At 42.2% G+C, this 24504-nt stretch overlaps 1 protein-coding gene and 1 non-coding gene across 2 annotated transcripts in view; both read left to right on the top strand.

Moving 5' to 3' along the window:
- Nucleotides 1-20341, top strand: part of ANTXR1 (ANTXR cell adhesion molecule 1) — a 242165-nt gene extending 221824 nt beyond the window's left edge. Inside the window, exon 18 of the mRNA XM_059943152.1 lies at nt 16428-20341. Coding sequence (XP_059799135.1) covers nt 16428-16688 — 261 coding nt within the window. The 3' untranslated portion in view covers nt 16689-20341. The remainder of the gene's footprint in view (nt 1-16427) is intronic.
- A 3802-nt stretch (nt 20342-24143) lies between these two features.
- On the top strand, nt 24144-24246 carry LOC132347162 (U6 spliceosomal RNA). Its single transcript, XR_009497118.1, has one exon. It is a non-coding gene; the product is annotated as a U6 spliceosomal RNA (small nuclear RNA).
- Nucleotides 24247-24504: the final 258 nt, after the last annotated feature.

Below are 24504 nucleotides of genomic sequence, written 5' to 3'. Positions count from 1 at the left end.
AGTTGGATTTAAATTAAGGTAGGGGAAGAGGGAGCACAAGGAAAACTGACAAAAAGCCCAGCTTGTCAGTGTCTCAGTGGCCTTCTCACTGCTGGCAGGTACATGTAATCACCTGCTCCCAAGCATTCTCTGCCCCCTGTTGAGTGGGCCCTGGTGAGAGGCTGATCACTTGGGGAGGACATGGAGAGCAGGTCATGCAGCCAAGGGAGACAAAGGCCAAGCTAGTTTCAAAGGTCCCATCAACCCGTAGGAATGGGGGAGCCTGGGGCCAGAAGAGTGTACAAGAAGTAAGAAATGCAGAAAGCCAGTTGCAGCAACATAACCTGGGAGGAGGCCAAGAAGGATTCCAGAGTCAGAGGTTCACGCAGGCACCTGGATGACCTTTTGCTGTCCTGGTAAGGGCTTGTACAACTGGGAGGGACCGTTTAAATTGACAGAAATAAAGCAGGTGATGCCACTGCCGGTCTCTCCAAGTGGAGGTCTCTACTGAGTCCACTTACACTGAACAAATAAAATGCACTGGTCATTAGCAACATCCTTTATTTACAATTAAGGTGCTGAAATCTGCAAAAGCTCTTCTATATTTCATATCCTGCCTCTTTCCAAAGAATTTAAGATATAATTTTTTTTCCTCTTTATGATTCATGCTATACTCTCACTAAATATCAGCCTAACAAACCATTTCTTCCCAGATCCTACAGAACGTAAGCTCAGACCAGCCTGGGAAGAATTATCACAAATATTTAATTAATGAGCCAGAATTAGTGAGGTGTTTCATACACCATGGAGATGAGGCATTTTGATACTGGGTCATGATCCCATTTCAGATCCAACTCTATGCGGTCTTATAATTAGGAAGAGTACTGGGGCCCAGTGGAGGCCTGAAACCAATTTTGAGGTTGGATAACTTAAATTAACGCTTTTTACTCCTAAATGAATCCCAGATTTTGAGTGCTATAAATTTTTCATTTCTATGTCTGGCCGATCGCAAACATCAGCCATCACCTTTCAGGGCACTCTGGCAGGATCCTAGCAGCCCTCACCTGAAAAGCGGACGAGTCCAGGAGAATGTCAGAGGCCCCTCGGAGTCAGCTGGGCAAGGATCGGCTTGTGTAAATTTGGAGCGGGTAGCCAACTGCATGGTCAAAATTTAAGAGTCATCCCGAAGCCCAGCGTGCTCCAGCAGGTCACCACGATGGCCTGCCACAGCACCTCAAATGCCCAGTATTGGGGCCACCCCTTTAGAGTAAAACTCTGTCTCAGGAGTTTTCCTATAGGAGTTACATTATTAAGGTTAGAGGTTCAGCTGATCTAGCAAATCCCAAAACAATACAGGATAGAACTCTTTTTCTCACATGTAACCTTCTGAGGATAAGCTGTCCAAAGTCAATATGGTGGCTTCATGCTGTCAGGGGACCAGGCTTCTTCTGTCTTGTGTCTCCGCTATCTCAAGAGTGTAGCTTTCATCTGCGTAGTCCTAAAAAAGAAGAGAGGAGGGTACACCCCTTCCTTTTAAGGCACAACCTAGAATTTGTACACATCATTTCTCACATCCAACTGTTCAGAGTATAGGTTACTTGGCCACACCTGGACACAAAGGAAGCCACACCCACCTGCGAATTCCTGCATCACACTAGGTCAGCATCACTTACCACCTCTTGAACCAACTTATGCAAGGGAGGCTGGGAAATGTAATCTTTACTATATTGTCCTGTGCCCAGTGAAATGCCAGGGTTCACCTGCTGGAGGAAGAAAGTGAAAATGGATATGGGAGACAATTAACCATTTCTATTTACAGTGTATACTTGTGGACATGGAAAGAAAGTGCCTATTAAGGAATAAACCTTCATAGTGGACCCAGTGCATGGATCACACTAGAGACTTGTCACATACAAAGCATAGAGGACTGAAAGGCAAAGGCACTCAGGACAAGCAAGTTTTGATTAGAAGGAAGAGTGGGGATATATGGAACCCTTCTCTAGGAAGAGCAGCTAGAGGGCACCGAAATTCTGAGGAAGTTAAAAACAGAGACATAGAAAGCTGGAAGAGAATGGTGGGAGCGGGGAAGTATCAGGACCCAAAGCAGATTCTCAAATGTGTAATATTACTGGTGGCCAATTCTTTAAGTAGCCATGCTTCTTGAATCCTTCTGCCCTAGATTCATTCCCATCTAAAAGCACATGTTGCTCAAAAGAAAGAGTTCAGGATTAAACAGAGCTGGAGTTATAGCTGTGCTCCATCATTAACTTGCAGAGAGACCCTGGACAAATTACTTAGCCTTTCTGAGCCCACTTATACATTTTTGAATCACGGTAATAATATTAACCAACAGTGCAATTAGGTGCACAAAATGAGATGATGTATATAAAACAATTAGTACCAAGCCTGGCTCGGTGAATGGTAGATGCAATTAGTATGAAACTTTTCACCTTATAACAAGCAACTGGTCCCTCAAATAAGGAGCTTAGCCATTATGACAGGGTCATGGGATAAAAAAATGGTGCATGTGTGAGATGCTGAGAACGTAAAGGACACATACCCATGTCTCACTGGCAACAATATAGCCATCACAAAAGCAAAATATTCTTTATTTTTTAATTAATATTCTCTCCACTTGGGGAAAGCACTTTGATAGCTACAGGCATGGGAAAAGAATGCGCCCTAAAGATGGGATTCCTCACATTGTGCAAAAGAAGAAAACAAACCTTCATCCACGAGCTTCTATCTATGGAGCAGGATGAGGCTGGAGCTATGCACCAGATGAATAAGTAATTTCATAATTTTACATTTCACATCCAAGCTAAATAATACTCTTGGCTAAGCAATCTCAGTTTATCTTCTGGCACCATTGTTTTAAGGCAAATACCTCAACATAAATAAAATAATAATAGAAAGACTATATTAATGATAGTTCTAAGTACTCAGAGTCATTTAACTGGGATTATGGACAAGGACAGGGAAAATATACTCAAGATTGTTAACTGGAAGAGACAGAAAGGGAGAGAAGGAAGGCTGTGAGTAAAATTAGTTCATCCTGGGTCACACTTTCACTCACTCAGCATGATCATGCCACATTGTTTTTCTAAATCTTAGAAAAGTGCATGAAAGCAACATTATTACTGAGTACCATCCAAAATGTCATCCAGGCTTTTTGGAGAAATAATTGCTGCACTGCTTAGCAGGACCCATGGAGAGTACATTGAACTGGATGTGACCAATGAAGAGAGGATGGTCAATACCAATGGCTGGCTTTTAGAAAGGAAAATCTAAGAAACAATATTTAGGGCATGTTACACCAGGTCAGACCATTCAGCACCATTTGCTTCCTCTTGAATCAACAAATGTTTTCAATTAATTCCATCTCTGAAGTGTATGACCCATGGAATCTCTGCATATATCTTAATCTTACTACCCTGAACACTCTGAATTTTGAGTCCCTTTGGCCACCTGATCACTTTTCCTGAATCTCCTTTCTCCAATCCTATTCTTCTTCTTTTTTTTTTTTTTTTTTAAGATTTGTCAGTTAGAACTAGACCAGTACAGACATAATATGCCAAGGTTTTATATAATGATGAGACATAAATACAGTTCCTTATGTCACCATGTATGCTTTTGTCTTTGTTGACTGCAATGGTATATTGACCTTCCTCAGGAGCCATTAGAGAGAGTCCTTCTCTACTTGGACTTACTAATTCATTCATTTGCATGGGAAGTAATTCATTGTAACTTTGGACATAGGTTAGACATGGGCACTTAGCAACCTTTCATGGAACCTTGGGACAGAGTTTATTCATCCGCATTTGGGTGGCAAGACTACTTTATCTTACTGTGTTTCCTCTCTGTCAGGGTACTTATTAAAATATTTTTTAAAGACGTTCAGGTTGGAATGATAATTGGAGCATATATGTTCCACTTCACTGCAGAAGCAGGGGAGACCTTTCAACCTTGAGCTACCCACTGGCAGCATGGGAGTAGGTGATAGGATGTCTCAGGCCCAGCTCATATAAGTAAGCTTGCACAAGTGTGTAAACAGGCAAAATCCCTTCAATATTGCAACATCATTCCCAGGCTTCTCCCAATTCAGCCTTTTCTCATCACCATAACAGCCTACATTTCATAATGAATAATGCAGAGTAATATCAAGAGAACAAAAAGGGAAATTTGTGATGGTTTCCTTTGGGTTTATATCTTTCTCTCATCCAGTGAGCTTATCTTTCTCCTGGGGACCCTTGGATTCTAGCCATGTGAAGTCCTAGCCAATCAGGCAATAGGCAATGTGTAGAGCACAGATCGGGATCCTTACCAACCTTTGAAGAGTGCCAAGTTCAGAGTCCAAAAAAAAGAGAAACCCACAACAACTCCTGTGCTCAGCTCCACAAACCAGGAATGGCCCTACTAGGCAAAGAGATGAGTTATTTCAGTATTGTTCTGTAACAAACCACTCTAAACATAGTGGTTTACAGTGGAATATTTCACGGAACTACAACAAATAATTCTAAAATTTGTATGGAACCACGAAAGACCCCAAATAGCCAAAATAATCTTAAAAAAGAAGAATAAAGCTGGAAGCATCACATTCTCTGATTTCAAGCTATACTACAAAGCTGTCATAATCAAAACAGATTGTATTGGCACAAAAACAGACACATAGATCAATGGAACAGAATTGAGAGCCCAAAAATAAACCCACACATATATGGACAATTAATCTATGACAAAGGAGCAAAAAACATGAAATGAAGAATGGACAGTCTCTTCAACAAATGGTGTTGGGAAAACTGGACAGCCACATGCAAAAGAACGAAACTAGACCACTATTTTACGTTATACACAAAAATTAACTCGAAATGGATTAAAGACTTGAACATAAGACCTGAAATTATAAAATTCCTGGAAGAAAACATAAACAGTAACCTCACTGACATCAGTGTTAGCAATGTTTTTGTGGATTTGATTCCAAAGACAAGGAAAACAAAAGCAAAAATAAATAGGACTACATCAAGCTAAAAAGCTTCTGTACCATGAAGGAAACCATCATCAAAACGAAAAGGCAACCTACTGAATGGGAGAATATATTTGCAAATCATATATCCAATAAGGGGTTAATATCCAAAATATATAAAGACTCATACAACTCAACAACAACCAAAAAAAACAAACAACCCGATTTTTAAAATGGGCATAGGATCTGAATAGACATTTTTCCAAAGAAGACATACAGATGGTCAACAGGCACATCACTAGTTATTGGAGAAATGCAAATCAAAACCACAATGAGATATAACCTCACACCTGTTAGAATGGCCATTGTGGAAAAGACAAGAAATAACAAATGTTGGCGAGGGTGTGGAGAAAAGGGAACCCTCATGCACTGGTGGTGGGAATGTCAATTGGTGCAGCCACTATGGAAAACAGTATGGAGATTCCTCAAAAAATTAAAACTAGAACTACCATATGACCCAGCTATTCCACTTCTGGACACTAATTCAGAAAGATATACGCACCCTTATGTTCATTGCAGCATTTTTTCCCATAGCCAAGGTATGGAAAAAGCCTAAGTGTCTATCAATGGATAGACGGATAAAGAAGATGTGGTGTGTGTATATCTACTCAGCCATAAAAAAGAATGAAATCCTGACATTTGCAACAATGTGGCTGGACCTTGAGGGTATTATGCTTAGCTAATAAGTCAGACAGAGGAAGACAGCTACTGTATGTTATCACTCATATATGGAATCTAAAAAACAAAAAACAAACTCATAGATACAGAGAACAGATTAGTGGTTACCAGAGGGGAAAGAGGTTGGTGGTGGACAAAACGGGTGAAAGGGATCAACTGTATGCTGACGGATGGTAACTAGACTTGTGGTGGTTATCACTCTGTAGTGTAAACAGCTGTTGAACTATAATGCTGTATTCCTGAAACTTGTATAATAAGATAAGTAAGTAAATACCTCATACTGGTTTAAAACAATACTTTGCTATTTCTCTCACAGTTCTGTGGGTTGACCTGACTCGCCTGTATAATTCTCACTTGGGGTCTGGTCTCTCATGCAGTCAGATGGTGGCTAGGACTGGAGTCATCGGGGGTGTATTGGGCTAGACATCCAAGAGGGCTTCTTCACTCACCTATCTGTCCTCAGTGCTCTCCACATGGTCTCTCTTTACAATAGAGTAGCCTGGAACTCTTACACTGAGTCTCAGGGCACCAAAAACAAGAAACAGAAATTTCCAGGCCTTTTAACGTCAGTCTCAAAGCTAGTACAACATCACTTCCATCATATTTCATTATTCAAAACTATCACAAGCCAGATTCAAGGGAGTGGAGAAATAGACTCTTCCTCACCAAGGGGAGGGGCCCATACTCACAGGAGGGAAGGAATTGATGGCAGCCATTCCTGCAGACAAGCTACCACCAAACAGGGAGAGAGAATTCTTTGGAACAGAAGACGTTCTCTTTGCCCAGACTGCTCTGAGAGAGGCCCCCTCCCCTGCTGCTCTTGGGTGGCCCAATGACTAAAGCAGCAAAGTAAAATTTGAGCAAATACAATTGTTTAAAATTGGGGTATAGAGGAATTAATAAACCCACACCACTCCTAGACTTCAACAGATCAAGCTGATGGAAAATAAATAAAAGATACAGAGGCTTTAACTAATCTAATAAAAATAGATTTTTGGATATTTATTTAACAGTGCACCCATCAAATAGAAAATTCACATTATTTTTTAAATTTGTAAAAAATTACTATTACTTAGGCAACAAAGAAAACCAGAAAAAGGAGAAAAAAGTATAATTTTTACAGGCCATGTTTTCCCACCACCTCACCACAAAAAAAAACAAACAAAGAAACAAACCATGCCTGGAAGTTAGCAATAAGGGATTAAACATTTGTTTAAAGCCCTTAGAAGTTTTAAAACACTCTCATAAATTACTGTTGAGTCTAAGAGGAAAGCAAAACTACAATTACTGGGTTTCTAGAAAATAATTATGATTAGAGCACCACAATAAAAATTTATGGGAATTGGAAAAAAATCATAGCCTTAATTTTTTTCGTTATTAAAATGAAAACAATGAGCTAAGCATTCAGTTAAACTTAGAAAAGAATATGAAACAAATCTACAAAAACAGAACTAAGGAATCTATGAACATAAGAACAAATTAATGAAAACCAAGCAAAAAGAGTAGAGCTGAGAAATAAGTCTTAAAAAAGAATTTCTTTGGAAGTACCAATATCATTGACAAATCTTTGAAAGTCAAAAAATGTCAGGACATGTAAATATGTATATTATTGATAATGACAAAAGAGGTATTTATCATCACAAATAAAGATATTTGTTCAATTGTAAGAATTTCCTGTGTACAAAGTACAGGGCTATGCAAAGGATTAAAAATTCTTATGAAGCGAATGATTTTCTAAGAAAGGGTAAATTATGGAAATGGACTCAGGTACAAAGCCTGAAGAGGTCAACATCTGTGGCAAAAACTTTTAAAGGCATCGAAGAACTGCACTCAAGAAAACCAGCATGTCCAGAAAGATTTTGAGAGAATTTTCTCATGCTTTTAGTGAACTAATAGCTCTTTTCTTTTATTAATTTTTATTGGAATATGGTTGCTTTACAATGTTGTGTTAGCCTACACTGCACAACAAAATGAATCAGCCATAGACATACAGATATCCCCTCCCTTTTGGGCTTCCCTCCCATTTACATTACCACAGTGCATAAGTAGAGTTCCCTGTGCCATACAGTATGTTCCCATCAGTTGTCTATTTTATACATAGTATAAAATGTATACTATGTATATGTATACAATGTATATGTGTCAATCTGAACTAATAACTCTTAAGCTATTTCACAAATAAAGAACATGTGCAAAAGATGAAAATCTTCCCAATTCCTTTTGTGAAAGTTAGCATTTCCTTGATGACAAAAAGAGCAACAAAAGAAAAGTGGCCCATCTCACATATGAAATTGGGTGCAAAGATCCTAAATCAAAGATTAACAATTGATTCTAGAACTTTTCAGAAGTTATTTTAGAAATGTGAGGATAGTTAGAAATTAAATAGACTCACGCCCAATAAGGAATTTAATAACTGCATTTGGTATTTCCATGTCACAGAAGATTATGCAACCATTGAAAATCATATTGAAAATGGTAAGGGAGGGACTTCCCTGGTGGTCCAGGGGTTAAAAACCCTCCTCCCAGTGCAGGGGATATAGGTTCGATCCCTGGTTGGGGAACTAAGATCCCACATGCCGTGGGGCAACTAAGCCCGCTTGCTGCAACTACTGAGCCCGCACGCTCTGGAGCCCGTGCGCCACTACTAGAGAGAAGCCCGTGCGCCGCAACGAAGAACCTGCTTGCCGCAATGAAAGATCACGCGTGCCGCAACTAAGACCTGATGCAGCCAAATAAATAAATAAACTGCTGGAAAACATAAAATCTATTTTAAAAAATACAAATACCATCGGAGAAATGGTCACAGCATTTTATTAAAAAACTTTGATACAGGATGATCCCATTTTTGTACATATATGGGCCACTCTGTGTGTGTGTTGGGGGGTGGAGGTGGGTGGGGATGTGATCTGAAAGAACGAGCACAAAATGTTAACTCTCTGAGTGTAATCATTGAAATTCTTCCCTCCTCCTCTTCTCCCTCCTTCCTTTGTGCATTTTCCAAATTTTCCACAAAGAAAATGTAGAACTTTGTAATCAGATTAAAAAGGGGGAATTTTGCTCTTAAATAAGTCTTATCTCAATAGTAGTTCTTAACAAACCCTGTGTTTACAAGTGTCCCACTAAAGATGTGCCATTTTTATTTCTACCCTTTCATTTTTCTAGTTTCCTCTTGTTACCAAATATTTCCTTCATGCTTTCATCTTACCCTCAATTTTGGCATCCAAAGAAGTTATTATGGAGAGCAGGCCAGCGTGTGTGTCAGCAAAATGAATCAAATAACTAAAGGAATTGACCTTGGATCCTTTTCCATGAAGAGCACATAAAAGGCAGGCTATTATATGAGATTTATAGACAGGGCAAGTGTGTGGTGGAGAAAAGGGAGCCGAGAAGGATTCTGGCGTCACCACTCACAACACACCCTTCTCTTTGCCCTCAGTTCTGGCTTTGGGAAAGAGGAAGAAGGCAAGACAGCTGTCTCTGTGCCACTTTGTCCCTGTCCTAGACTTGGGCCTATGAATGAATGCTGTTAAATGAATAGCCAGAGTATGGTGTCTTCATTTCAAGTGATGGACCAAAGCTGAAGTGTGTGGTTCAAAAAAAGAAAACAGCATGGAATGGCAGAAAGAAATACCAAGGGAGCAGGGCCGATTTGTCCTGAGGAACTTGGATATTTTCCTGTAGAAGGTGGGGAGGGGAGACATTGAAGAATTTAAGCAGGAAGACAACATTGAGTGTGTGTCTATGTCTCTGCATATATATATGTAAATTTTTATATATACAGGCATATATACATCTTATATATACTTGTATGTATCCATGTGCATGCAAACGTGTATATCTATGTGCACACATTTTATTTATGTATGTGTGTACATATATACATTTTATATGGAAACCAAAATATCACTGGAAAAGAGAAAGGCTGAAAGCAGGAAGACTGGTATACTTAGAAGTTGCAGAGGGTGAGCAACAGCGAGGGTGTGGAAGAATGAATGGAGAGGAAAGATCTCTAAGGGAAAGAATCAGAACACTGCTTCCCCCTGATTGTGGCAGAAGATGGCCACCCCCCAGTTTCCACTTACATCCCCTCTATTCAAGGGATCAACCCTAACCGACTGACCACCTGCAAACTCAGTCATAATTCCAAACTCCCAGAAGAGAGAATCTGACCAGTCTACCTCAGAATAGGCGTCCACCCCCTGGTCCAGTCAACTATAGCCAAGGCCAGTGTCACAGAACACAAATACGGTTGCTGAGATCCATCTATCTGTGGGATGTTTGACTGCTGTCCAACTCCACCTCTGGACTATATTCCTCCTGAAGGCCGGGAATGTGTTTGGTTGCTCAGCGCTGTCTGTGGCACCTTATAAGGTGTCCAGGACATAGTTGGCACTCAAAAACCATTTGTCAAAAGGATGAATGCACAAATGACTTAACAAATGAAGAGGAGAATCAGACAGAAGAAACAGCATGATGGAGTCATCCTATCCAGCCCTCCATCCGTTCATTGTTCATGTGTCTCATTTATCACCAGAGCACCTACTTCAGCAGAATTACGTCAGTTGCTTCAACACGTCAATGAGCTTTTGTGGTCTAGCTTGAGAACCAACCCCCATTTACAAGAGTGATGTAAGTTAGAAATGATGCTCCTAATTCTAAACAACTGACATAAAACAAACTTTGGAAACCGAATCCATTTGACATGAGAAATACCTCCAAACAAGACAATCAAGGGGAGAACTAGGCCAGAGAGTAAAGGTATTTGTCAGAAGAAACTTGGCAGACCTGTTCTTCTTTTTCCATCTGACGATTTTCATATTCTTCCTGTGAAATCCAATTTCCTTAAGTGACCTCTGTTCATAGGAAACTATTTGGTTTAATCTGTGGAAGCCATGGCATATTTTTAACCACCTCTGTAGGCCAGCTCCCTCTCCATTGAGTGTGCCTGATACCCAAACAGATGTTTTATAACAGCACACATGAGCTCACCACTGGCGAGTCTTTTGCACGCAATCAGCCCTCAGCTCTTCTCACATTTCCCCTATCATCCCACAAACCCAAATTCAGAACTCACAGGCAAGCTTGAATCCTTACCATGGTAACAAAAGAGCAGAACATGGAGAATCCAATTTTGAATTTTCACCTTATTAATGTTTTGTAAATCTGATGGCCAGCTGGAAAATATGCAATACAAAGAGTTAGCCAAACTAAGTAGTATATAAAATGATGTGCAGGGCTTCCCTGGTGATGCAGTGGTTAAGAATCCGCCTGCCAATGCAGGGGACACGGGTTCGAGCCCTGGTCCAGGAAGATCCCACATGCCATGGAGCAACTAAGCCCGTGTGCCGCAACTACTGAGCCTGCGCTCTAGAGCCCGCAAGCCACAACTACTGAAGCCCGCACGCCTAGAGCCCGTGCTCCACAACAAGAGAAGCCACCACAATGAGAAGCCCACGCACCACAACGAAGAGTAGCCCCCGCTCACTGCAACTAGAGAAAGCCCACGCGCAGCAACAAAGACCCGACACAGCCAAAAATAAATAAATTTGTTTAAAAAAAAAAAACAGATGTGCAAACTGGCTGCACCCAAAGAATTCAGATTAAAGTATCCAAGTTAAAGGGTTCCAAAAAAATTTGAATTCTGATAGAATTTTAAAATATTGGGGCTGAAGGGTCCTTGGTCTAGCTAGCACAACAATTTTGTATCAGATGAAGATGAAGACGCTGAGACCCACAGAGAGAAAGAGACTTAGGGTTTCACACACTAGAGGCAGAACTGGAGGTAGAAGTCTGCCTCCCAGCCCAGACCCACAGGGCAGACAGACCACAGTCCCACACCCCCAGTTTCCTGACTGTTCTCCTTGGATCATCAGTGTCTGCAGTTCAAAGCTGGGAAGAAGCCAGAACCTGGTCAATAAGATCTTTCATCCTGACTACACCATGATCGTTTCAAAGTGTGTCCCCTCCAGTTTAGATAAAGAGTTTTGTTGAAGAACAACTTCCTTTGATAAATCAATAAAAAGTAACCCAAAACAGTATTTTTGAAGGTAACATGTCAACACTTCAAGTGTGGAAATCAAGGGGAGCACACAGGATTCTCGCCACCCCTGCCCTAAGAGTCTAGGGAATGGTCCAAAGAGACCATCAGGGGATGACTGAGGAGATGTAAACACACAGCCGTGAGTTCATGAATCTTTGATCCTCTGAGAACCTAAACCTGCAGGGAAAGTCTGAGCTTCCTATGAAGGCTTGTTCCACCTCAGAGACCCTCAAAGGTGTGAGCAGTATTCTTTGAGTGCCAACTTAAACTCGAACCTACTGCTGCTATGAAGATCTCAAAAGGAGAAGACCCAGATGGTGCCTCAGAAATAACGCCCCAGCCATTGGGGAACAAGGTTTATATTGAGAAGACTACCAAGTGGCAGAGTATAGTCTTCATTAAACAGATATTTGTGGAGAGCTTAGGTTGGGCTAGGGTGGACATCCCGCAACAAAGAACAAGAATTTAATTGAAAAATGTAAGCAAGGACCAGATCACAGATAGCATATGCTATCGGAGGGAGACATTTGCATTTTATTTTAAAGATCATTGGGAGCCATTGAAAGATGTTGACCTGGGGAGTGAACTGACCAGACTTACGTTCTGGAAAGATCTCTCGATCTCTTGATCTGATCTCTTGATCAGATCTGTGTTAAGAGCTGATGGATTGTGGCCAAGAGCCACACTGTGTCTTACCGTCCACAAGTGCTTCATGGCATTATTTGCACTTTTAGCCTGTGTTCAGGATAATACCGTGAAAAGGGGGGGAGGAGAGCCTAAAGCAAGCAGAGCTAGGTTTTAATCCCGTTTCTACAGTTTACCAGCTGTGTGGTCTTGGGCACGTTATTTAAATAGGTCTGAGCCCTCAATCTCCTTTCTGTACAATGAAAATAATAATACTTAGCTCATGGGGTTTTGATAATAAAGTGGATGATGTGCCTGGACATTTCTAATAATCCTCCCAACACCATCAGATTCAACCAAATCAAAATGGCATTTTTCAGCCCAGGAGGAACGTCACCTAGCATCCTGCTAAGCCTCCACTTAGCAAGAGATATTGTTGCATTTTCTTCTTAAAATTTAATCAGGACATTTTGTTGCTAATGTGTGAAAATAATTGGCATATATACTTTGTAAATGAGCAGTGAGGTAAACTGAGGTCAAAGCCGAATATTGGATCTGAACCAAGCCACCCAAAAACAACACTGCAAAGAATTAAACTGGTTACAAGGACCAGCGTAGGAACTAAGTGCTCTAATTGTCCTAGCAAACTCTTAACCAAACACTGGTGCAGATTTGCTGGCATGTGTGACACTGAGAACATCTGGCCTTTCAATTATCCTCTTGCAAGCAAAAAATGATGTCGTGTAAACTGATCTTAAAGCCAGCTACATGGTCTAAGTGTTACAGTGTTTGTGTTGGCTCCTTTGGCTCCCGGTTTTAAGAACTTAATTTGTAGCCACACCCCTCCCTGAAGTCCTAATTGCGTCTTGCTGTAACTGACCCCAGGGATTTGTTTATGCAGTGTCCTTATCTTCTTTTAAGTATGTGTAAATGCATCACTAGTCAACTGTGTGTCCTGTAAGAAGAAGTTACAGGAGTGATGCAGCAACGGGAGGACAGAAGAAGGTGTGGAAGAGAGCCGGCTCTGGGAGCTGCTCTGGTCATGTGTCCAATGCTACAGTTTTTTCCCTGTATACCAGTTTTATTCTAGAATCCAGGTGAGGAGTGTAGAGGTTCTAGCCTGCAGCTCTCCTAGAAGGCACTGAACTAGCCAGTCTGAGCATGTTTCCCCACCCAGACTCAACTTCACTTACCAAACACAATGTGCCAGGCACTGTTCCAAGCCCTTCAAGAAAACTAAGTTAATCATCTTGACTGTGAGTGGCATGGTGTATTCTCCCCAGCCTACATCTCACAGTGGGGTGTGACTCAGGGGGGCGTGGCAGAGGCTGTGAGCTTGCCCCCACCCCTCTGGCTCTGGGCTGCTATGCTGGGCTCGAATGTGCTGGATCTGTAATGAACCACAGCCTGTGCTCTGCAGCAGGTGCCCGTGGGGCACCCCTGGGGTGTAACTGACTACACGAAGGGGCGCTCTCTGCCTGTCTCCCACCCCGGCCCAGCCCTGTCCTTCAGCTGCTGTGGCCAAGAGGCTGTGATGGCAGCTGGGGAGGGGCTGACCGAGGAAGGTCTTTCTCCATCTCACTCCCATCGCCCCCCCCACCCCCACCCCTGCCTGTTTTTACTCCATCTTTAGCTGACAGATGTGAGAGATCATCTTTTGTTCCGTGGATCCTTTCAAATCTTTCTGAAGACATTTAGAAATCCTAATCTGGTTTAGGAACAGAAGAAGCCTGGCAGCTCCTGATTTTGTCTCCAGTAGAAACATTAGAGTTATAATTGTGTGAAATAATTAAACTGGCCTCTGAGATAATTCACCTGCTCTCTTGCCCCAGCTCACCATCACTGATCCCTAAAGGGAGGGAGAGAACAGTGGGATGACCAGCCCTAAAGGAAATCTGAAGCCACGTGGGGACTTGACTCCAGGCACCAGCAGCTCCTTCCCCAGGATCGGAATTTTTCCTTCATCTTTAAAGGAAATGGGCCTCTTGGTCTGACTGGGCATATCTAGGAATGAAGGGCAGAACATGTAGTACAGTAAATCCCAACTCTGAGTTGTCCGTTACAGGAACTTATCACAGATGGTAATCATTAGGACATTCACATCTTGAAAGAAAGAGCTTTATCCAGGATCATAAATAAACTGTAACCGAGGCTTAGATTTATAAAACTGTAAAAGAGGGCTGCTTGGACAAACGGGAATTCACAGTACTGGGTCACAAAATTGACTTAACCTGTGAAAGTCTGACCATGAGCTGGGAGTTCTGGGCAATGCAATGAGAAGATGGTAGCTGATTTCTGCGGTTAGTGGACCCCAATCGAAACCTAATAAAGGTAGGTCATGGTTTAATCTCATGAAATGCAAGCTCAGAGAAAATGGGGTGCTGACCTCTAAATACGGCATTGTAGTTCCTAAACCAACAGTGGAGCACAAAACAAGACCACTGCCTTCCAGAAGTTTCTCACCTAGTCAGGGAGCCAAGGCATTTACAGATACAGCAGTTATCGTATGCAGGCTTTGGTGTGTGGCGTAGACTGTAGCTAGGAAACTCAGGGAGGGAAGCAAGAGATGAGTGGAAGCAGGACTCTTCAGGGAAAGATGTGTGGAGGAAAAGGGACTTGACTCAGGGCTGGAAGGATGGATGGGGTGTACACGTGTGAGGAAAGCTTTGCTCGGGGCCCCGCCAGCTCCCACAAACATTCGCCGTGCCCCTGCCATGACACTCCCCAAGCCAAGTCTGAAATCACACACACACACACACTTGTATTTCCCTCTTGTCCTTCAGGTAACTGAAGGGCCCCTCAGGCCCTTCCTCAATAGGCCTGGAAAGGGAAACTGTGGCCCCTCTGGACACATCCCATCCGATTTGGCCACCACAGGATGGGCGTCCATCCTGAAGAATGAAGCCAGGAAAAATGCTGTACTCCCTCCTCGGCCCCAGTATAATGCTTGTATCGGGTTGAAATGAACAGGAGAGGAGAAAGGGACAGGGCAGCCTCAGAGAGGGTGGCCCCGATTCTGTCAGCATCCAGGACACACAGCAGAGAGAAGAAGATGCCCCTATAGGCATGGGAAGTTTGGAAAAAGGCCAGGACCCCACAAGGCTGGCCGGTACCCTGCCCAGGCAAGAAGGGGAGGGTCGAATGGGAAAGGTGAGGGGGGTCCACACACCAGAAGGAGAACATCGTGACAGGGAGAGCCCCTGTGCCCCCGTCCCTTGCAGAGCCCAATGTTGGGTGAAAGGCTCCCAAGTGCCTGTTGAGACTAGAGGTATCTGTTGGGGGGCAGGGCTGGGGGGCCTGTGATTCTGGAGAGCAAAGAGGAGGTGCCCCAGGGGAGAGAGGGCTACCTAGGGCTGGCTTCATATTCTGGAATTCGAAGAGGCTACTGTAGGGGTTCCAGGTGTCTACTCTGCATTATCTAGTCAGGTACCCGGGAAGGGTGGGGAAAAAGCTGGATTCAGGGTAGATGCCTGCTTTGCAACAAAAGGTCCCCAGGTTGTATTTCTTAAGAACCTAAGGGCACCTGGGCAGGTGCAGCAGCAGCTGGAAGAAGAGGGATTCCCCAGGGAAAACAAAAGCAGGATAAACTGTTCATGTCAGAGCTCTGGGGAAGGCAGGGGCTTGGAGCGGGAGACTGTATCTACTGGTGACAACAGCCCCACCTCTTCCTAGTTGTGATTTAACCTTTCTGAGCCTCAACGTCCTCATCTATGAAATGGAACAACTGGTAATAATACCTGCCTGGCAAGGCTGTTGAGGAGATTAAATTCAATGACCTCTGTACTCACCTTGACCCTGTGTGTCCAGTTAAGGTCAGTCCCCTTCTCTTCCGGTGAAAAACTCGGTGAAAAATGAAATTGAACAAATAATTTTGCAACACAGTAAGCCCAGAAGAAGGGAACGAGGAGCTTATTTGTTGTCAAGTTCTGTTGTAATGCTCTACTGAGTGCACGGACATAAACATGGCGTCTGCTTTCCACATATTTCTTTCAGGCTGCCCCCCTCCTGCACACTGCCACCTGCCCTGTTGTAAGGCCCCAGCAAGCATCAGCTCATGTTTCCTTCTCTCTGATTCTCTTCCAGGGGCGCTGTATCAACTTCACCAGAGTCAAGAACAATCCGCCTGCCAAGTACCCCCTCAACAATGCCTACCACACCACCTCACCGCCTCCTGCCCCCATCTACACCCCGCCACCCCCTGCTCCCCATTGCCCTCCCCCACCCCCCAGTGCCCCCACCCCTCCAATTCCATCCCCACCTTCCATCCTCCCCCCTCCCCCTCAGGCTCCCCCTCCCAACAGGGCACCACCCCCCTCCCGACCACCTCCTAGGCCCTCTGTCTAGAACCCACAGTTCATGCTCTGGGTTCTCTCAGAAACTTCGGGGAGGAGGCTCCTCTGTGCTGTTAGAACAAGTCTTTCCAGTTAAAGGGGGCTTCCACTTTGGAAATGAGTGGTGATAAAGCCCACTGAGGTTCACACACTTTAAAAATTGGTTTGTAACACCAGTACACCGACAATTGTGATCAGAGGAAAGAAATCGAAATTTTGAATTGCCTGAAAACAAACAATGAGGCAACTACAGTCACAATTATAGCCAGCCAGCCATCACCTCTAGAAGGTTCCAGAGACACTGAAACTGCTGAGATGCTCTAAATGGGATTGTGTCTCATGGAGATCAATAAGAAAATCGTTTCTCTGAGGGTGAAATGCAGAGTCAGATAAGAAATAACATTGCTGGGTTGCTAAATGCTGCCTTCCCTCTTTCACTCCACCTCCATCACTTGATCCTGGACCCTTGACCTAGGGACCAAGGAAGCCTCACCTCTATGTGCCACCCAGGAAGGTCGAGACCCTTTGCCTACATCTTTGGGGAAAGATTGGGGTCCCCATCGTGGCAAGAAACTCAACATCATACAGGTATCCAAAAGCATGTTCTGGGATTTGCAGAGGAGTGAAAGGATATGCCTTATTTTCCTTCCAAATTCTCCCAGTTTCCAAGTGAGGAAGAGGGCGGTTGTTTACTGAAGGAAAAGGTATGTTACCATGTTGCTGTGTAAGTGAAATCAGGTGTGTGCACTGACGGGCGAGTACTGATGGGAGCATCAGACAGTTTCTAAAACCCACAGGCCATCAGCAGCTGGAGGTGGCTGGCTTTGGCCCAACATGGCCCCTAAATCAACAGACAACGGCATCATCAAAGAGCAACTTGTTAATGCCTCATGTTAAAAAATCAAGATTTGGCTTCGATTTAAATCACTTGAGATACGAAGAAGTGATTGATCCTATTTTCCAGAGACAAACATTAGTTGATCTTCCCAAAATGGCATCACTAGCACCTACCACACAATTTCACTGATTTTGTTTTTCTTTCTCGGTGAAGTTGTGCACCAGAGACTTCTAGATAGAGCTGAGAGACAATAGTCCTGACATACTAAGGAATTTATCCCAAAAAAAGCATGTGTTTGTGGATACAAATATATTTCTCCTTGGCTTTTCAACATACTCACAAATATTATCAGCTGCCTGAAATTCCCACCATGCCTGGGAACCACTCCACTCCTCCAAGTCTTTCTGAATCTGCTATCACCAGTAAGCTCTATAATCACTTTCTAAACATTAGGCTTCATCACCCAAGGGTGAAAACAGAGGCCACTGTTTAGGGCCTCCTGCACCAGCCTGTTCAAAATTACCTCCCCCTCCAACTTTCCACGGGTCTTAAAATTCCACTCCCAAAACCCTTAAATCTTTTCAGGAATGAAGCAGAATATAAAGTAAATGCAAACTTAGTGCTTTGGGCTGTGATCTCCGAAGATCCTTCAAAAACCCATCAAGCCAGGCTCATTCTTTCATCTTACTTAGAACAGAGACATAGGACCTAGCATGCATTCCATACACACCAATGCTTGTAGCCATGGCAGACATTGCTAATCAATCACAGCACCATCTTCCATGGACCCCAATGATTTCTACACAATCCTCAAATCATAATTCCAAAGAGCCACCACTAATCAGTCAAAATTGAGACATAAATGATCCCTAATTGCCATCTCAACTTTAGAAAGCAAAAGCAAACAAGGATTGTGAGGGGGAATGGGGAAACCCTTGGGCATAAAAGGTACAGTCAGTGGAGAATAGATCTAGGCAGAGTGCCCTAGTCGGGGTCCACAGGCACTAAATCTGCATTGCCAACACCAAATTGACACTTCCCCAAGCATACCTCAGACCTGCCCTTCTCCCAGCCTGCCGCTGCCAGAGACTCTCCCAGCTTCCTCATAGAGCTAAAATCAGAGATAGTTTCCAGGGCTTATGAAAGCAACCTCCCTCCCTTGCCCCCCAACCTGGCCCATATTGTCTATTTTTAGAACATTAGGTTTCTTCTTGAGTATAGTCCTCCATGAAGCAGGTGTCAGAATTTCTTGGCCACCTGCAGTGACAATGCTGGACTCCAGAGAACCATTCCATAAGCGAATGGGTTCCCCAGGCTCACAGCGTAGAGGCGTTGAGCCCCTGGCCACTGTTTTGACTGCTGGCGGTACAAAACAGTCCACCCCACACCACTGCTGCATGGCTCACTGCGGCCATCAGGAAGTTCAAACCAAGATGTTGACATTGTTGTGCATCAAGATGGCAGGCATCAGGTGAGAATGCAACATTCAGGATCCCAACTGCACATCAGTCAGAAGCCCTGTGCAGTTTCCAAGATGTTGTTTTGGTGAACTTTTAGATGAAATAGGGAACTGCGAATATATGATGACTTTGAAGAGGATTAGCAGGGTTTGTCCTTAAAAGGGACTCTTCATGTCAACCCCAGTCATTTAGAATTACAGTGGAGAAGGAGAAACCTCTATACTGTATGAACAAGGTAATATTTTAATAGTAGGCTATTACAGGCAGCAAAATTCTTTAACTGGTTTATAAAATCTATCCAAACTTGTGTCAGTCCCTGTAAAAGGTAGCAGACATATGATTGTGATTAGGAAACTGCACAAAATTATTTTTTCAACCCTCATGTTATTGTCCTCCTGAAGTTTTTTTTAATTAAAGCCAACTTTTTGTTGTATATATTCATATTCCATGTGTTAGATGGAAGCATTTCCTATCCAGTGTGAATAAAAGGAACAGTTGTAGTAAATTATTATAAGGCCAATGATATTTCATGGCAGGTTATTCTACCAAGCTGTGCTTGTTGGTTTTTCCCATGACTGTATTGCTTTTATAAATGTACAAATAGTTACTTAAATGACGAGACCCTTGTTTGCACAGCATTAATAAAACCTTGAGTGGTTACCTCTGTTGACGACCAGCTCACAAACAGCTTCTGTCCTGGAGCTTGGCCCATACTCCAGTAAGACACAAGGTCTCTCTTTTACCAAGGTCAAGAACAGAGCTAGTGGACATATTAATTAATAGTCTTGGATATCTGGCCATGGATAACCTCATTATAAATATCACTAGAATGGGCAGAGATAATCTGGAAGTCTCATATATACTAAAGTCCAAACACTGTGTCAGATGAGGGAAATCCGTCCAAGAACTAGAAAAACGTAATGATGAGATAATGAGCAACAATTTCAGCCCAGTGCCAACGCAATAAAAAACAATTAATGCTGTGTAAAAGTGGGTTGAATTAGTTTGCAAACTATATAAAGATATATGCCATAAAAAGCCTATTAATGCACACCAGATGGGAATGGGATGTTCTAGTCAATTGTGTTTTCTAGTTATCTGAACTCTACTATATTATCATACTTGGATAAGCAATTTAAAAGAATTAGAATATGATTTTTTAAATACACTTAACATTAAACTCTTCTAATTCTTTCTTCTATCTGTGATAATTCCTAAGACAGTATGGATCTTCAGTGCCTCTGAGTCAGTGTTATAAAAATCAGTTATTGCTGTACCTGCTATAGGAGACTGGGCTAAATGTGTACAATGACAAACCCTGGAAGTTGCTTTTTTAAAAAAAATAATAAATTCTTAAAATTAACTCTTTTCCTAGTTGTGTCTTTGTTATGAAAATGAGGTGTAGGTTGTTCAAGTGCTTAACATCCTGATCATAAAAATGGCTATCACTCTGCAGATTAAATTATATTGCTCAAATTATTTTGTGCCCTCCAATAAACTCTTCACTGTCTTGATTACTCTCATTTCTTCTTTAGCTGTCCAACATTCAACATACTCTTTATTTTTAGCAACACTTTTAGATTTTAAAAAGTAACCCATGCTGGGCTTCCCTGGTGGTGCAGTGGTTAAGAATCCGCCTGCCAATGCAGTGGGCATGGGTTCGAGCCCTGGTCCGGGAAGATCCCACATGCTGTGGAGCAGCTAAGCCCACACGCCACAACTACTGAGCCTGCGCTCTAGAGCCCACGAGCCACAACTACTGAACCCGTGTGCCACAACTACTGAAGCCCGCATGCCTAGAGCCCATGCTCCACAACAAGAGAAGCCACTGCAGTGAGAAGTCTGTGCACCACAATGAAGAGTAGCCCCCACTCACCGCAACTAGAGAAAGCCCGCACGCAGCAACGAAGACCCAACACAGCCCAAAATAAATAAATTAAATTAATTAATTTAAAAAAAAATTTTTTTAACTTTTAATTAAAAAAAAAAGTAACCCATGCTAAATGAAACAATGAAGTAAAAGTAGAGATATAGAAGCACACAGGAAAAAAAATAAATGTAGTGTATCAGTCAGGATTGTGTTTGGCTGCCTGTAACAGAAATGTGGCTATGATTGATTTGACTCACAGAACAAGGGCTCTAGAGGTTTGCTATCTGCTTAAGAAACCAGACAGTGTCATAGACAGTGCTGCAATAAATACCCTTCTATCTATATATACTTCAAAATGTTTTTGTTATTTCTGCACCTTATTCTCCTTAGCGGTTTCCATTCAGCTCCTCCTCCTCATATTTTTTGTAGGTAAAAGAGTACTAGTTCCTGAATCTGTTTCTTTACAAGTCCTCATTAAGCCTTGAGTTCATCTTAATTGGAATAAAACCATCTGAAAACAGAAAATCACGCCACAATTTCTTTCCAAGATTTCATTAGTATTCTATTTAAATAGCATTTTGGGCACATGCAAGTTTTTAAATTACATTCTTCATTAAATCATTTTGAGAAAACTGGCTTGAAATTTGGAAGGAAAAAGAGAAGTTGGAGCCCTACCTCACTCCTTCCACCAAAATAAATTCCAGCTGTATTTAATTTAAGTGTAACAAATAAAACCAAGAAAGTACTAGAAGTAGTACTTTCTGTATGGTATAAAGAATTTTTAAATCTTATATATTGTTTGACTTGCCTAACAAATTTCTTATAAAATCATTTCAATGATTGAGCACTGAATGCTGAGTAGTGCTCCAATGCATTATGTTGAATAAACAAAGGAACCAACAGGAATAAGATCATTGATCAAGTGCTGACTGTGAACTGGAGTGGGAGATCCAAAATTATTCATCACTAAATCCAATTTTCTATCTTCAGATAAATATGTGTTTCCCTGAAGTCTCACTTAGGTATAGAACAATCAATATAACACTTTGTCCATTTAATACATTGTAAACAATGTTACTTACAATTATCAAACATTTTGTATTAAGCCATAGAGTTGGCATATGCAAAACAGATGAAGTTATTCTGTTTACAGAATACAATTGTACAATTGTACTGTACCCCATGAGAAAGCCCATGCACAGCAACGAAGACCCAATGCAGCCAAAAAATAATTAATTAATTAATTAAAATTTTTAAAAAGTACACGAAACATTGGCACTAAGAGTACAGGAAACATTTCATTTTCTTCTGAAAGAGAAGTCATAAGACAGGAGACCTATCAGCCACCCATCACTGACACTTTCAAGCACTTTGGAGTTGCTGCCAAGATAGTGGAGTAGGAAGACCCTGAGTTCACCGTCTCCCATTGCGCACACCAAAATTACAACTATTTACTGAGCAACTATCAATGAGAATAACCTGAACACTAGCAGAAAAGATTTTCTGCAACTAAAGATATAAAGAAGGAACCACAGTGACATTGGTAGTGGGAGCAAAGATGCAGTATGGTCAAGACCCACACCCCTGGGTAAATGACCCACAAACGGGAGGATAATTACAATTGCAGAAGTTCTCCCAAAAGGAATGAGGATTCCAAGCCCCAGGGGTCCTGCACCAGGAAGACAAGCCCCCAGAATGTCTGGCTTTGAAGGCCAGTGGGACTTGCTTAAGGGAGAGCCAGAGACTCTGCTCTTAAAGGGCACATGCAAAATCACACATGCTCTGAGACCCAGTGCAGAGTCAGTAATTTGAAAGGACCCTGGGTCAGACTCACTTACTGATCTTGGAGAGGCTCCCAGAGAGGCAAGAGCCAAAAGGAACACCCCCTGAGGACATAGATGCTGGCAGCTGTCATTTCTGAGAGCTCATTTTACCACATGACCCTGATGCTGCCAAGCACCATTTTGGAGTCTTCCTCTAGCCCATTGGTACCAAGGGCTTACCCACTCACCAGCTGATCAGCAACAGTCCCAGGACCCCCCAGGCTGAGAGACCAGTAATATAGGAACTAAACCCTGCCCAGAAGCAGGCCAGGCACAAGCCCCAGATACCCTTGTCCATGCAACCAGCCACACCAAGATTTAGCCCCACAAACCAGCAGGTTGGCAGCCCCTGCATGAGTCAGGTTCCAGCAACAAACGACGTCAGGGATCAGCTCCATCTACCAGCTGCCTGCAGTAGTGGGTCCCATCATAACAGAAGGGCCCAGCAGCCTACAAAGGGTCACCCCTAAAGCATATAGCTCTGGTGACCAGAGAGGAGTATGCTGCCAGGCCCCATAGGACATCTGTTAAATAAGATCACTTCTCCAAGATCAGGAAGCATAACCAACATACCTAATACATAGAAATAGAGAATTAGGCAAAATGAAGGAACAGATGAATATATTCCAAATTAAGGAACAAGGTAAAACCCCAAAAGAAGAACATAGTGAACTGTAGGTAAACAATCTACCTGAGAAAGAGTTCAAGGTAACAATCATAAAGATGTTTAATGAACTTGGGAGGAAAATGGATGAACACAGTGAGAAGTTTAACAAAGAGTTAGAAAATATAAAGAAGAACCAAACAGAGCTGAAGAATACAATAACTGAAGTAAAAATACACTAGAAGGAATCAACAGTAGACTAGCTGATACAGAGGAATACACTAGCAAACTGGAAGACAGACTAGTTGAAATCACCAAAGCTGAACAGAAAAAAGAATTTTAAAACATGAGTATAGTATAAAAGACCTCTGGGATAACATAAAGCATAGTAACAGTCACATTACAGGGGTACCAGAAGGAAAAGAGAGAGAAAAAAGGGCAGATAACTTATTTGAATAAATGATAGCTGAAAACGTCCTTAATCTGGGAAAGGGAACATTCATATCCAGCAAGCACAGAATATCCCCAAAAAGATGAATCCAAAGAGATCCACACCAAGACACATTGTAATTAAAATGGCAAAAATTAAAGATAAAGAGAAAATCATAAAAGCAGCAAGGGAAAAGCAACAAGGTATGTACAGGGGAACTCCCATAAGGCTATCAGCTGACTTTTCAGCAGAAACCCCGTAGTCCAGAAGGGAGTGGCATGATATATTTAAAGAGATGAAAGGGAAAAGCCTACAACCAAGAATCCTCTACATGACAAGGCTGTCATTCAGATCTGAAGGAGAGATAAATAGTTTTACAGACAAGCAAAAGCTAACCGAGTTTAGCACCACTAAACCAACTTTACAAATATGTTAAAGGATGATTGCTTTGGTAGCACATATACTAAAATTTGAATGATACAGAGAAGATTAGCATGGCCCCTGAGAAAGGATGACATGCAAATTCATCAAGCGTTCCATATTTATATGAGATCAAAAACACAAAATATGGGGGAAAGGAGTAAAAAAATGTAGATCTTTTAGAATGTGTTTGATCTTAAATGACTACCATTTAAAACAAGTAGATATAGTTATAGGTCAACATATATGAACCCCATCATAGCCACAAATCAAAAACCTACAATAGATTCACAAAAACTAGAGAGAAAGGAACAGAAGCATACCACTAAAAGTCATCAACAATGTTGTAAATCAACTATACTCCAATAAAAATTTAAAAAAATA

Source organism: Balaenoptera ricei, chromosome 13, assembly GCF_028023285.1.
Source record: "Balaenoptera ricei isolate mBalRic1 chromosome 13, mBalRic1.hap2, whole genome shotgun sequence".
Taxonomy (NCBI): Eukaryota; Metazoa; Chordata; class Mammalia; order Artiodactyla; family Balaenopteridae; genus Balaenoptera; species Balaenoptera ricei.
The sequence above is the reverse complement of the archived record's forward strand: the minus strand, read 5'-3'. Positions and strand labels throughout refer to the sequence as shown.